General features: G+C 38.9%; 1 protein-coding gene across 1 annotated transcript; it reads left to right on the plus strand.

The window, feature by feature from the left end:
• Positions 1–2,858: 2,858 nt before the first annotated feature.
• On the plus strand, positions 2,859–7,168 carry LOC311013361 (E3 SUMO-protein ligase KIAA1586-like; the record flags this gene model as incomplete). Its single annotated transcript, XM_084009379.1, has 2 exons — positions 2,859–4,693; positions 7,109–7,168. One exon carries the CDS (start codon positions 2,859–2,861, stop codon positions 4,446–4,448), a length of 1,590 nt encoding a protein of 529 aa, XP_083865505.1. The 3' UTR covers positions 4,449–4,693; positions 7,109–7,168.
• Between the last annotated feature and the right edge of the window lie 9,299 nt (positions 7,169–16,467).

Here is a 16,467-nt window from a genome sequence, read left to right on the forward strand (position 1 = left end):
TTTTCAATATGTCCCAATTACTTTTGACAATTTGTTTGAAATTTGTTTGCTTGATTACTATATTGTGTCACAAAGTATACTTGATTTGAATTTTGTGGATTTTTCTGTTTAGAAGCCAACAGCTGTTCTCTAGGGAGACATTTTGCTTTATTGTAAGCTCTGGATATAGTTTTTTGTTGATATCCTCTTGTCTTGAATCTCTGGCTCATGTCTTGAGCATTACTTTCAAAATCTTCTTCTGAATCGCATATACGTTTGAGTCTCTGAAACTGACCAAAAGGGATATTATCTATTAACCAAGATGGATGGAAACTGTCCGCTCTAAGAATCGTATTGCGGTCAGTTGATTTTCTAAAGATAGAGGTGTGTAAATCTCCATTGACATCTTTACAGACTTTTAGGTCTAGAAATTTGATTTCAGATAAAGAAAAGTCAAGACTGAGCTTTAAATTCCTATTAGTATTATTCAAATATGAATGAAACTGAAGGAGTTCTGTTTATGAACCTGACCACAAGAGGATAATATCATCGATATACCTGCCCCACCATATAATTTTGTCCAAATAAATATTAAGGTCCGAGTACACAAATGTTTCTTCCCACGCTCCCATAAACAGATTAGAATAATTAGGTGGGAAGCAAGCTCCCATTGCTGTACCTTTTTTCTGTTTATAGAATTGATTCTGAAAAAGAAATACATTGTTATGTAGAGTCCATTCAGCCAGTTGCAGGATGAAGGCAGGAGGGGGCATCTGTTCTGGAGGTCTCTTTTCCAAGTAATGCGATAAGGCATCTAGTCCATCTTTGTGATCGATGTTAGTATAGAGCACTTCCACATCTATGGTGACTAGGAAAGAGGGTCCAATGTTCTTTAGGTCTTTAACTCTATTCAATACTTGCGTACTATCTTGAATGAAGGAAGGCAGTTCTAAGACAAACGATTTAATAAAGAAATCAACAAATTGAGAAGCTGGTTCTGTGATTGATTCATTTCCGCTGATTATTGGTCTTCCTGGTGGGTTCTCCAAGTTCTTGTGTACTTTAGGAAGCATGTAAAATGAAGGAATTTGTGGGCTGTTACAGAGCAGAAAATCATGTTCTTTTTGTGAGATCCATTCTTCATTTTTAGCATGCCAAAGTATTTCCATGAGCTCAGTCTTCATTTGTTCTATTGGGTTGGACAATAAAGGTTCATAGTACTCACAGTTGTCCAGCTGTCTCATGGCCTCTGTGATGTATTGGTCTCTGCCCCACACCACTACAGCTCCACCCAGTCTTAAGCTGGTTCAAGCAGTGGTGTAGTCTACGTGATACGCAGGTATACGCCGTATACCCACTGGAAAAGATCAGTGATTTGCGTATCCTCAGTGGTTTAGTCTACCTGATACGCCAGTATACGCCCTATACTCGCTGCAGCATCAGCAGAAGATGCTGGGGACCAAAGAAAACAGGCAGATGAGAATGTTTCTCTAGTTAACCCGGAGGAGGAGCCCGACGCTACCATAACGCCAACCGGTAAGTGAAATTAGCATAGCAGGGGATTGTTGGTATATTTATTGTAGCGTCCCTCAGTACATTCGCTACCATCAGATGGTTTCTCCGTGCTTTACTCGTGAACAGCCAGGCTGCTGTGGGCCGCGGCCGACACCAAGACAAGCAAACCAACTTCTGTTAAGGGGGGTCCACACCGCACCGACTGCCCTACTCGCGTCGGTAAATGAAGTCGGGCTACTTAATATAGCCAACTCGAATGGCGGATTACACATTTGAATCGGCTGAAATGAACGCCGACGTGGGCCGATTCGAGCGACCACACCAAGGAGACTAATGTCACGGACGCCGACTCTCTCATAGATGCCGATTTTCGGTCCGGTGTGGACCCGCCTTTAGAGTCATGAGCTGACCAACTTTCAGCTCGGCTCTCTCACTTGCCGGCCGGCTCACACACCGATCCCGCCCACTTCAGGGGCTTCTCAGCCCCTGTGTATGTCACGTTCATGAACATCAGGGAAATCACAGAACTATGAACGGTTAACGTATACAATATCTATAAGAAAGAGAAGAGAGAGAGAGAGAGAGAGTGAGAGTGAGAGTGAGTGTGTGTGTGGTCATAAACAGAACATAATGTTTATATCTCCTTGTTTCAGATGATGAGACAGATGAGAGTCCCTGGCCGGCCTTGTGGAGTGAAAGTCAGGCTAGGGAATTTAAGAGCAGGCATCCCTGGTTAGAGTGGAGGGACAGAAAGTTAGGTAAATGTCAGCACATGCAAAGAGTTAATTCATGGCCATGTTTGAAGTGCATTACTTAATATTTTAATATACCATTAAATAACTATGGTAATGCTAGTTCTGAGTAGTTAGATGTCAGTTAGCTATTGCAAGAGTAGAATATTTTCCACCTTTTGTCTATATTTCATGCATGCTTTAGCCATGATGTGAATATTGTTTACAGTTCATTTAATACTTTTGAGTAATTTTTAGCCTGCTTCTGCAGATGTTGTTGCTAATGTAAATACAAAACTTTTATGATGACTCTAATTTTTCATGGTTTTGTTTACTTCCAGGTTGTGCTGTTTGCAGCTCCACAAAATCAACTGGCATCCTCACTGAGGAAAGAGTTTCTGTATCTGAGGAGTGGGCATTCTTTAGGATCCAGTCCTTAAACCCAAACAGATCAACATCACTTACTGCTTTGAGGAACAAGATTTGACGACATGAGATGTCTAGGGCACACAAAATATCCCAGGAGCTCACTGAAAAGGGTGGACAGGATGTACTGGGGAATTTGGTGAGAGCTGTGTCAGAGAGTTGAGTGAGACAGACGCTGTTTTCAGAACAGCATACTATCTTGCTAAGATGAATCGACCTTTCTCTGATCATGACAGTCTTATTGAGCTTCAGGGGAAAAATGGTGTCAACATGGGCACTAGTCTGCACTCAAGGTACAGTTCCACAAAAATTACTGAACACATATCAAAGGAGATGAAGAATAAAATAGTTCACAGTATTGTTATGTCATCAAGCAAGTTGTCTGTCCTCATTGATGAGGCTACATCTCTTAGCCACAAATCTGCCTTGATTGTGAACCTGAAAGCCTCAGTAGATGGAGCTATACCTGAATTTGTGTTCCTGGAGCTGGTTGAGCTGGAGAGCCAAAGGGCAGAGGACATAGAAAAAGCTCTCCTGAACTGTTTGGACACTGCAGGCTTCAGTGATGAGTGGCTTCAAAAGAACTGGGTCTCATTTGTTTCAGATGGAGCCAGTGTTATGTTAGGGAAGAACTCTGGTGTGGCAACGAGGCTGACTGCAAGGTACCCTAACCTGTTCACATGGCACTGCATGAACCACCGTTTGGAACTGGCTGTATTTGATGCTGTGGATGAGGTTCAGGCAGTCAACCACTTCAAAGTGTTCATTGAGAAGATCCACAGTCTCTACAGTCAGTCTAATAAAAATTCACGGGAACTTCTGGAAGCAGCTCAAGAAGTGGGCTCACAAGTCCTGAGAATTAGCAGAGTTTTAACTACGCGATGGGTGGCCAGCAGCTTCCGTTCTGTAAAGGCTGTGTGGAGGTCATACGAAGCACTAAACAGACACTTTGAAAATGCAGCAAGTGACCAAACAAGAAACAGCAAAGAGAGACAAACTTATAGAGGTCTGGCACGTCGAATGCAGAGCACCGAATTTTTGTGTGACCTTGGACTCATGTATGATGCACTGTTTGAGCTTGCAAACCTGTCTGAGCAACTCCAGGCCCATTCAGTCACACTCTTGAGAGCAGAGCAGCTTCTGAAGCGCACCATCAGAGTGCTGGCATCATTCAAAGACACCCCAGGGGAGAAAACAGAGGAAGCACTAACAGCACAAGCTTTGGGACATTTTGGATCTGTCCCCCTGGAGTCAAATGCAAAGCTCACACCGATCAATGCAAAGCAGTTCCTACAGAGTCTGATCAACAACCTGGAGAAGCGCCTCTCATTTGAGGGTGAAATGCTTAATGATCTCAGCATTCTTGATACAGGCAACTGGCCATCAACACCTGGCATACTGCATGGTGAGGCACAAGTCAAAAGGCTGTGCAGGCGGTTCAACCTTTGTGAAGACCAAGCAGTCAATGGTATGAGAGATTTCCTGGAGCACCCACACAGTGAGCCTGAAAACCTAACACCACTCCTACGATGCATGCAGACTATCCCTTGCAGCACTGCTGAATGTGAAAGGGGCTTCAGTCTAATGAACAATATTTGCACAGATAAGAGATCTACACTGTTATTGTCAAATGTAAGTCATTTGATGATGATCAGCATCAATGGGCCACCTGTATCACTTTTTGAGCCAAGAAAGTATGTCACAACATGGCTGAAAAACCATCACTCTGCCACACAAACAAGGAGGCAATGCACACCTCAGTTGCCTGAGTACAAACATATTTGGAATGTTTTGTAGGCTACCTGCCCCCTGCAGTGACTTAGCGACCCCGTCTCTATGCTCCTTCCCCCACCACAGTGACTCTCTATGACTGTCCCATCCTTTTTTTTTCAGGACTTGTGAACCAACACAGTAAATCCAGTGTAAATACTTCAATTCAAACCTCAATTTATTCAAAATGATATGTTCATTGCAACTACTACTGATCAGCCCTGTAAATACTTTTTGCCTTTTTCAACCTCCATTTTTTAGGTGTTTTTTAAGTTTTTTTTGATTGATTGATTGAAATTTTATTTTATGTAAAAAAAATAAAAATAAATAAATAACAGAAATAGAAATAGTAAGCATAATTATATACATGAATGACAAACAATTTGCTTAAAAGAAAAGCATGTTCGAAAAGGAGTGGGAAGAAGTTTCCACTTATCTAATCCCACCCCTTCTCCATCCCTCATTTTAGCTAAGCTTCCTTATTCATAATGATTATTAATAACATTTTCATGTATTATTACTTATTATATATATATATATATATATATATATATATATATATATATATTCTTAATGTATCCAAATATAATATAATATATATACTTTATGTAAAATAAAAAGTATTACTTATATGTTCATATCAAATATATACTATAATAACTGTAGTATAATAAATATAATATAGTATAGTATATATAATAACTGTAATACTTTCCTAAAAAAATAAATACAAAACACGGATACAGAAATTAATAAATAACAAACAATAAACAATTAACACCCAATGATCATCAAACACCCTCATCCCTGTACCTTTCGAGAATTATTTCCTTGAACCTCTTTTTAAATAATTTTATGTTTGGACATTGCTTGAGCTCTTCTTTCAAACTATTCCATAGTTTTACCCCACAGACAGAAATACAAAAACTTTTTCTGGATGTACGCACCTTTCGCAATTTAAATTTAAACAGTCCCCGTAAGAAATAACTCCCTTCTCTTTGGGTGAACATTCCTTGAATATTTGCTGGTAGTTTGTTATTTTTTGCTTTGAACATTAATTGTGCTGTTTGAAATTCAACCAGATCTGTCAATTTGAGTATTTCTGACTGTATGAATAATGAGTTTGTATGATCCCTATAACCAGCATTGAAAATGGTCCGTATAGCTCTTTTCTGCAAAATAAACAGTGAAAGTAATGTACTCTTGTAATTATTGCCCCAAACCTCTACACAGTAACTTAAATAAGGTGAAACCAGTGAACAATAGAGAATGTGTAGTGATTTAAGATCCAGAACCTGTTTGGCTTTATATAATACTGCAATGCTTCTGGACACCTTGGAGTGTATATGTTTTATGTGCGATTTCCAATTTAGTTTTTCATCAATTGTTACCCAGAGGAATTTTATTTGACTAACTCTTTCAATATCTACCCCATCAATCCGTATCTTTATTTGTTCATTTATTCTGCAGTTTCCAAATAACCTTAATTTTGTTTTGCATAAGTTTAAAGATCATTTATTAATATTGAACCATAATTTTAATTTGCTCATTTCTAAATTGATCACCTCTACTGATTGATATAAATCATCACCAGAAAAAAATATGTTTGTATCGTCAGCAAACAAAACAAGCTTCAACACTTTTGATACATTACATAAATCATTTATGTAAAGAATGAAACATTTTGGGCCTAGCACTGACCCCTGGGGAACACCACAAGCAATGTCCAAACACATAGAGGAACAATCACCAAGAGTCACAAATTGTTGCCTGTCACTCAAGTAACTCCTCACCCAGTTCCCCACTATACCCCTGATGCCATAACGTTCCAGTTTTATTATTAATATATCATGATTTATTGTGTCAAAGGCTTTTTTTAGATCTATGAATATCCCTACTGATTGTTGATTTTGGTCTATAGAATTTGTTATTTCTTCAACTGAGTCTAGTAAAGCCATTGATGTAGATCTATTTGCTCTGAATCCGTATTGATTTTCACTGAGCAGTTTGTGCTTATCTATGAAATTATCCAGTCGATTATTGAATAGCTTTTCAAGAATTTTGGAAAATTGTGGCAGTAATGAGACCGGTCTGTAATTTGTGAATTGGTGTTTGTTCCCAGATTTGTACAGAGGTATGACTTTTGCTATTTTCATTTTTTTTGGAAATGGACCAGTTTGGAATGATAAGTTACAGATGTATGTGAATGGTTTTGTTATTCCCTCAATCACTTTTTTTACCACAGTCATATCAATGTCATCACAATCCTTAGACTTTTTGCCCTTACAACTCAAAACAATATCAACAATTTCCCTTTCTTCCACTGCTGTGAGAAACATAGAGTACTCATTTCTATTTATTATTTTTTCCATATTTTGCTCGGATGTCCCTTGATCAGGAATTGTTCTTGCTAGGTCAGGACCAATATTTACAAAAAAATGGTTAAAGCAGTTGGCCACAACATCCATATTGTACTCCTCCTTTTCATTAACCAAAAAGTACTTAGGATAATTTCTGAGTCCCGAACCATTTTTTATAACACTGTTCAGTATGTTCCATATTCCTTTAATATTGTTTTTGTTCTTTTCCAATATATTCCTATAGTAGTCTTTTCTATTAGTTCTTATAATTTTAGTTAACTTATTTTTATACGTTTTATATTTATTCTCAGTATCTTCAGTTTTCAGTTTATTTGTCTATGAATTGGTTTTATCTTGTTTGAAGCCAATTTGAGGTGTTTTCTTGGTCATTTAATAATAATAATTATAATAATGGATTTAAAAATGTTAATTTTTAGCTACTAGCCTAAATTATCATTATTGTTCATTTGAAGTTTATTTGTTGATTAACTGGTTTTGTCTTATTTGAAGCCAATTCTTGTTCATTTAATAGTAATCATTTATTCATTGACTGTTAAAAGTATTGTGTTGCATACAATAAATTAACACATGAATAAGAGTAAGAATGACTTTATTAAACCCCAAGGGGACATAATTTGTCTGTCAGCTCATCTACCATTTGCAGGAGAATTAGAAAGCCTGATGGCTGTAGGTATGGAGAATTTTCAGTATCTCTCTGTCCTGCAGTGAGGAGATAGGAGCTGCTGTTTCTTTGGTCCATCATGGTTATGAAGTTGTTCAGAATGACCTCTAACATCTTTGGTGTGCATCTCTCCACCTCCTCCCAGTGTGTCCAACCAATCACAGAGCCAGCTTTCCTAATTGATTTGTCCAGTCTCATTGCATCCTTGAGGCTGATGCTGCCTCCTAACATGTTGATAACATACCCAGTCTTTCAGAATGCTCTCAACATGTATACTGTGTAGGCTATGCATTACTAAATGTGATTCAGATTCAGATGTTTTTTATGCATGTATTAAATAAACATCTGAATCTGAATCACATTCACTAATGCATTGCCTACAGTATACATCTTGTTGAGAGCATTCTGAAAGACTGGTTATGTTATCAACATGCTAGGAGGCAACATCAGCCACAAGGTCGGGATGGTGCTTATGAGGTGATATGAGTATACCCACTGCAAAAAACTAGACTACACCACTGGGTTCAAGTCATATCTACAAGATAGGAACTATTTTGTTTCCATTTGTATCAGAACCAACCAATGTAATGTGTGGAGTCCCCCAAGGTTCAATCTTGGGGCCGACTTTATTCAACATCTACATGCTCCCACTAGGACAAATCATGCAAAATAATAACATTGACCACCATTGCGATGCCGATGACACCCAAATCTATGTAGCGCTATCACCAAACGACTATCGCCACATAGATCTTCTGTGCCAGTGCATTGAGCAAGTCAAAGACTGGATGTGCCAAAACTTCCTACAACTAAATGAGGACAAAACTGAGATAATTGTTTTTGGTGCTAAAAAAGAAAGGTTCAAAGTATTTCAACACCTTCACTCTCTGTCCCTGAAAACCATAAATAAAGCTATAAATCTTGGGGTTATTATGGATTCTGATTTACATTTCGAGTCACATCAAATCAGTAACAAAATCGGCCTACTATCACCTCAAAAATGTAGCAAGACTTAGAGGGCTCATGTCAGCTCAAGACTTAGAAAAACGTGTACATTTCTTTATTACTAGTAGGCTAGACTACTGTAATGGTCTCCTTGCAGGTCTTCCGAAAAAAAAAAAAACTGTCAGGCAGCTACAGCTTGTTCAGAACGCTGCTTACAAAGACCAAAAAATGTGAGCACATTACACCAATTCTTAAATCCTTACATTGGCTCCCTGTATGTCAGAGAATTGATTTCAAAATCCTTCTGCTCACATATAAATCACTACATGGTCTAGGGCCGAAGTATATCACTGATATGCTCCCACTACATAAGCCCTCTAGACCACTAAGATCTTCTGAGACCAATCTGTTAGTGATTCCCAGAGTAAACTCAAATCACGGAAGAGCATCATTTAGTCACTATGCAACAAATGGCTGGAATAAACTTCCTGAAGATGTAAGACTTGCCCCAACTCTGACCACTTTTAAAACTAGACTGAAAACTTTTATGTTCACCATAGCTTTCTGCTAAATCTTTTAATGTCTGCCCTGTTTTTATTATTGCAAATGTTTTTATTCTCCTTGTCTTTCTGTAATGAATTTTAATTTTGCCTTCATGTTCTTTTAATTCTTCTATTTTTTTTTCACTTTATTGTATGACATGTTATGATGTGAAGCACTTTGAGTCTGCCTTGTTTTTTGAAATGTGCTATACAAATAAAGTTGCCTTGCCTTGCCTAAAGACAGAAGAGCGCAACTGAGGGGAAAAAAATGACTTTACGGTCATGTTGCTGCCTGAAAGTTAATTGCAACATTTTGATCACAACAACATAATTTGTTGTTGCTACTAAAGCCTGGCTACCACCCGTGTCATGCTACTAATGTAGTTAGCTACTAAGATGACTTTAACACATAGCTCTAAAGTTGACATTGAATTATGAAGCTAACTTTGTTAACAGCTTCACACCAGAATCCAGATGGATCCAGATCCAGTAAGGTTGCTGCTCGGGATGCAGCTTGTGGTCATCAGATCCAGACTGTTGCTCCTCAACAGTCCAAATATGGTCACTTCCTTCACTGGTTGCAAAAAATCAAGCCAAATTCGAGGCTTCAAAACTGTAGTCCATACCCAATAGGTGATGTCATGATGACTACGTGGACTTCTAATGTACAATCTATGGTGTTTATGTAAAAACCTCTTCTTTGCTTGTAGTTTTGATGTTGTTTTTTTATTTCACTGAAATGATCCAGTCCATTGCCGTAAATGTTCATACACTATTAATGAATTTGGATTCATCTCTGTAACATTAAAGCAAAACATTTTTAATGAAAAGATCTTCTTTTTGAACAAATGCTTCCTCTCTTCATTTGCATCCTCTGAGAGGCGACCGACCGAAACCCAAACTGCGTTGATGTCCCAACCTGTTGGCTAGATGCACATGAAAGTGGCGGGTCATGCCAGGTTACAGTCGCATCTGGATGAGAAGAAGTTCTCTGTCCCTGTGGGGAATATGCAGGCGGAGTCATCAGAGTGTTGCAGATGAACATCAAAGCAAAGCCTCGCTTTTAATGATTCATAGATGTTGTGGGTGCTGCACCAGTGGGAACTCCTGCATGTTCCACATCTCTGCTGCTGACAAAACAGCTTTTTAATATTTGACTAAGTGTTAAAGCAGACAAATCTGCATGCAACCATTACATTCATAATGGAGAATCAGAAATTAGAGTATTGTTTGAAGTTATGAAAGTGGTTTGGGGGGATTTATACAAATGAGAATTTTAAGCAGTTATAAAAAGTCTTAAGGGCACAGCACTACATTCTGAGAGTCAGACCAAGTGCATGATCACATTAGCATATATTACATCTGAGTTTTCAGTGGGAAACTGAGGCCTCCAGGAGGGCTGACGTCTGTTTGTTTCTAAATAAAGTAGACTACCAATGAGAGCTTCCTGTGAGGTGCAGAAAAGCCTCTGCTATTAATGTTGTCTTTCTTTTTTCACTCTGCACAATGAGCGTGCATGCCATATTCAAAGCTGCCGTATTAAAACCAAGCACTTAAATCCCCATGGCTCTGCAGCGCACAGCTTCAGTCTGAATAGTCCTCCTTTTGTTCTGATGTGAACTTTTTCTGTGTGTAAGAAATGTAAGAGAACCGCGACTCAACTTTCAGTGTCAGTTGGAGGGAAACTTACAGATGAGGATGTGCTGTCTGAGCCTTTGGCGCTTGGAAATGAACTGTAAATATTTGGGAGAATCACTTGAATCGGGTCACTAGACGGCTACACAGCAACTTAACAAAGGAGGCCAACGGGAAACCGAACCACAATCTCTCTGCAAAGATAACTTTTTATTGCTAAGACTGTTAAAGACATTGCAGATGGGAAAGCTTTATATCATCACATACTACAAATGCATGGCTGCAAAGACGATCCTTTTATTAACAGGAGGAATGATTTCACAATCTGAAACGCTTTTATTACATCATGGCTGGACTACTGTAACTCACTCTACCTGGGACTCCCTGAATCATACGTCTCTCGCCTCCAGCTGGTCAAGAACGCAGCAGCAAGGCTACTGACTGTTTCCAAAAAGCTGGAGCATATTATCCTAGCCTCCCTCCACTGGTTGCCCATTCACCACAGAATACATTTCAAGATTCTGCTAATGGTTTTTAAAGCCCCAAATGGCCTGGCCCCATCCTACATTGCAGAGCCCATTCACCATCACTCAACTCCCTTAGATCTTGTAGCAATGGTCTCCTGCATGTTCCATGCAGCACTCAGGCCGAGAGGCGACAGAGCTTTTGCTGTGGCTGCGCCACGCCTACGGAACCAACTGCCGCCTTCTATCAGAGACACTCCTTCCATCTCCAGGTTTAAATCTAGGCTAAAAACACATCTCTTCTCTCTACCTTTTTCAGCCCCTTTTATGACATAGATATAGATGTATATATACATCTTCTCATGTTTTGTCTTTTTGCTTAAATTAGCTACAATGTGAGGATTTGGTGTATGTGTTCTTTTATCTGCTTTTGCACTATGTACAGCACTTTGGTCAGTGTGAAGTGTATTTAAATGTGCTTTATAAATACATTCAACTTACTTTACTTACTTACAGCAAGAAAAAACTGTTTGAGTGTTTTGTGATGGATCTTTAAAAGTTGTTATCACATCCTTTAAGATTGGGAAACTTAAATTATTGACCTGCTCCTCTACAACGTTTGCAACCCAGTCAACAGAGAAATGTTGGCAGTGTGCGCAAATATACAATACAATACAGTTTAAAATCCAAAATATGTTGTAATATGTATATGTAATACAGACATTTCATATCAGCCTCATATCAAGCTTGCAGAAACTCACAAAAAAGGTATCTCAAAACATTATATGAATTTCATTTTTTACCAGGTGGGTTGTATAAAAATATTTTGTAACTTGTGAAAAATGTAATTGAAAAAAAAGTGTACTCTGTGACAAATGGAGGTTTATAGCAACCTTAATCTACTGAATATGCAATTAATCCAATACCATTTGGTTTCTAGCTTTCAATGCACTTTGGTTTGTTGTGTAACTAACTATCAATATGGCAACGATGGAAATCAGGATACAAATTTGTGCTGAACTGATGTGGTCTGACCCAGACCACATCCTCCTGCAGGGCTGGTCAATCACCTCCACCCTCTGCTGTTGTAATATGATGAACTTTGTCTCGTGGTGGTTGTTTTCCAGTGACGGTGGCTTTAAGGGTTAGCAGGCAAGCAGCCAGCATAGCCTGGTGACAGCTCTGTGTCGGTTTAATTGACTATGAATAAGTGATAACATCTTAATTGAATAAGGCAGCTCAACAGTCACATTGCTGTCCAAACACCTCCACCTGCAGTCAACCAGATAAAGTGAGTCAATGTTGAATACTTTTCCACTTTGTGTACTCAAACAAGTAAGATGATGATGATAATGATAGGCTTTTTTTTATGTCTATCCAGATTAGTTTACAAAGCAGTGCATGCATTTTGAAAGAATCTGGCGATACAATACGTATCATGATACAGAGGTTACCATTAAAATCTGAGTTGAAAAAAGGTTTTGATCAGAATCTCCCCATTATATTTATATATCTGAGAACTGGTAATTCAGAACATTTCAGTTATTTAAAAAAGTATATAACATTACTATACTAATGCCATGTTACTGAATAGTATGTAGCCTACCATAACTATGGATGAGTAGACTCTACTGGTCATGTCACTGGCGGAGGGTCAGAGGAGATGATGGCAGGATGCAGGAAGGCAGTATCTGTTTGAGGTCCTGAATGCCTTGACCATTGCCATGGTAGTCAACATCCATATCAATACTCAAGTGCATTGTTTTTTGTTGTTACGTGGAGGCATTATGTTTTGGGGTTGTCAGTCCGCCTAGTCCATTCTTGGAACGTGATTAGGTCCATTTGTGAATATGTGGCAGTATGTTTGTGAGTGTGTAAAGGAAGAATGGTAATATAGGTGTCCACCAAAATGGAGTTGTTAACTTTTCTTAACTTGGCTGGAATGCTCTACTCTGACTTTTTCAATAGTAAGTAATTTGGTCAATATTGGCCACTGTTTTTGTTGCAGATTGCAACCAACTGAAGCTTCTTTTGATCACAAAAGAAGCTCTCCCGTACAAAATGTTGGGTTGTTCACAAAGGTTGCTTATGTCTGCTAAATGTGGTTGCTATGGGTTCAGTTTTTTGTTTTAGTGTTTTATGGTCAACAGATTATTAACACATACAATAAAACTGCCAATTCTACAGTACATGAAAATAAAAAAACTGAGTGCATCCCTAATACTCCATTTTACTTACAAAAAACAAAATATGAAGGATGGAGCCATTTATTATAAATGTATCTGTTTGTGTATATAATTCATGATAGTGGTACTGTTTGAAAGCGGCATGTGGTGGGTAAAAGATGGATTGCTGCACAAAAGTAACATAAACCTTATTCCAGGCCGGAGAAGATTCCAGAAATCTGTTTATCTTTGTTCACTCACAGGTGTCCACCATCACTCAGGCAGCCCTTCAAGTCTCTTTGGAAGGTGCTGCAGGAACCTATTTTTATTTATTTGTCGGAGGGGAACTACTGACATGTGACAAGGTGACACTGCTTCAACTTCAGCACATCACTGAAATGACACTTCAGTCTGTTTGAGCAAGGCACTGCAAGCCGCTCCAATCAATGTGTGTATTTTCGTATGTGTTTGTGTGGGTGGATGGATGTGAAGAGTTTTATCCAAACTAGTGTTGCTAGGGCAACAACCTTGTGGAGGAATGTTATGCAGGTATTTGTAATTATATTTTCTAAATCTGTATCATATCTTTCAGAGTTTTTTTTAAATGTATGATAATATAATATTTTTTCACCATGACGTAGAGCCTTCCCCCTCCCAGATATGGCAGCATGAGAACACTAAAACTTGAAAAACTAAAACTCAAAATCATAAACTTAGCATTCTGAATTTACAGATATGTATGAGACACTAACATATCAGAGTGCCAGAACATATTCCTTTCAATGGCTAAAACTACGTGGACATACTTGTATAGTTCTTACCTGTGCACTTTTCTGTGTCCCCTTAATTTGAATGTGGAGTATACAGTTGGTATTGATGATATCTTCCAACTTTGTTGCAACAGTTTGTTGAAGGCCTTTACCTGTTTCAATAGGTCGATGACAGGAGAGAAGTCAGGTTCAATAATTTAAAGGTCCCATATTATGAAAAACATGTTTTCACATAAGTGCTTATACTCTTATATTCTGTCCCAGCTACAGAAGAACAGAAGAGACAGTAGTTGCATTTCATTTTTAATGACAATGTGCCGACTATGGTCCATGTTAGCTTGTATGTGTGTGCTAACCACTTCACATCGGACTGCTTCAGTAACGAGGGTCAGTACAAAGCTGGCTTTGCCTCGACTGACCCTCGTCAAAGGATCTGTCCCATCCATACGGGACCCAGCAACTTCACCTGAGCCACATAGGCGAGCCATAGCAATACATCCACTGTAAACATTGGTGCATGCTGCCACTAGCTTAAGCGGCATTGTCTCCATGGCTCTCCAAGTAGGCGATGACAGACGGAGCTCAGGCACAGAAGCAGTCTGTTCTCAGGAGAGCTCATTTGAGCAACTTTTAGACAGCTGAAATTCAGGACCACAGATGGGTTTGGACAATGTTGTTGGACCTCTGACAGCTGTGTGGAATTGAGAAAAAACATTATAATATGGCACCTTTAACAATATTAGTTTTGCTGTGTGTACTGCAAGCAGTGTGGAACCATTCCACCTCCCATTCTGAAAAGTGAAGCCAAAGTGCCTTATGCTTGCATTCTTTCCAAAGGCCATCAGGGGGCGACTCCACTGGTTGCAAAAAAAAAGTCTGATTGTATAGTCTACGAGAAAATGACCCTTTCATAGACAGTTTTTTGGTTTAAATGTTTATGGTCTCAATCACTAGTTTCAAATGTCCTCCAATACAGCATGATGGTCTTTAGAAATGTATGGTCCCATTTAGTCAAACAGACCATAAAGCAGGGTATGCTTTAGGGCATGGCTAACTTGTGATTGATAGGTTGCTACCAAAGTGTTGTCCGGTCTGAAAGTTGTCCATGTTATGTAATACAACTTTAACCCTTTCATGGTACATTTTCAGTTCATGAAAGTGTATTGTAACATTTTGCGTCACCATCTTCAAAACTGTAGTCCACAAACCAATTGGTTGACATCATGGTGAATACATACACTTCTTATGAATAGTTTATGACTGCAACACTTTGCTTACTGATGTTTGTAGATCTGGGAAAAGAGGTGGAGGGGTTGCTGCTATATTTAAAAATACATTTCAGGGGAAACAGATGTCACTTGGTGTTTTTCCATCATTCGAATATCTTTCTGCTGTGTTGAAATGCTCTCCCAGAGTTCTCCTGTTAATTATTTACAGGCCACCTAAATATTCATCAAATTTTTTCGATGATTTTACTGAATTATTGTCGAGCATCTCCACTGATTTCGACTGCCTAGTTATAACTGGTGACTTTAATTTTCATATTGATGATTTGAATGACAAGTGTGCAAAAGAACTTTTTAATATTCTAGACACATTTGACCTTTCTCAACATGTGAAAGAGGCTACTCATTGTAAGGGACACACCCTGGACCTGATTATCACAAAAGGTCTCCATGTTTGTGATGTTTTTGTGACTGATCCTTCCTTGTCTGATCACTTCTGTGTTTTCTTTAATATTTCTTTCATTCCTGACTGTTACGACCCAGGGGTGGGTCTAGGCCTCTGTGTCTGAATGAATGTGTGAGTGAATGATGTGTTGCAGGTGTCGTGCCAGGATCCAGCCCTGATTGGTCCAGCCAGCGTGAGGGGGACCATATATGGAGGGATCTCTGGGCCGTTCGCGAGTCATCCCTCCTCCACTCCCAACCCTGTCGGTTGCGTTTAGTTTAGGTACGCAGCAGTAGGGGTGGGCTGCCATTTGCTTTGTTCTTCGTTTTTCCTGTGTTTAGTAAGTAGGGAGGTTAGACTTTGTATTTTGGTTTCCTCTTCTTTTGCAGGTCAGCCTTGGTTCTTTAGTTAGTTGGGTTGTGTTTGTTATTTTGGCCTTGGCTCACCCCGACGCAAATGCTGCTTTATGTTAAGTTGTGTCTCTTATTACACTTATTATTGTATAAATAAATTATTGTTTGAGATACGCACCAAATCCGCGTCTTTGGGTTCTCTGTGGTTTGGGAGTGAGGGAAGGTGTCCATTTATTCATGTGGTGCTCTAGGTTCCCCTAGCTGGGGCATAACACTGACACACAAACAGAATCAAATAAGGTCAAAAAGCGGTACATCAATGAACATGCCAATGTACTCTTTAAAAATGCCATCTCCTCATTACCACCTCTAAACCCATGTCATGCTGATGATCTTGTAAACATCTTTAATTCCAAAATTCTGAATGTCATAGATGTCATTGCACCTGCTACGGTTAAA

The sequence above is a fragment of the Eutrigla gurnardus genome, assembly GCF_963514095.1.
Source record: "Eutrigla gurnardus genome assembly, chromosome: 5".
Classification (NCBI taxonomy): Eukaryota; Metazoa; Chordata; class Actinopteri; order Perciformes; family Triglidae; genus Eutrigla; species Eutrigla gurnardus.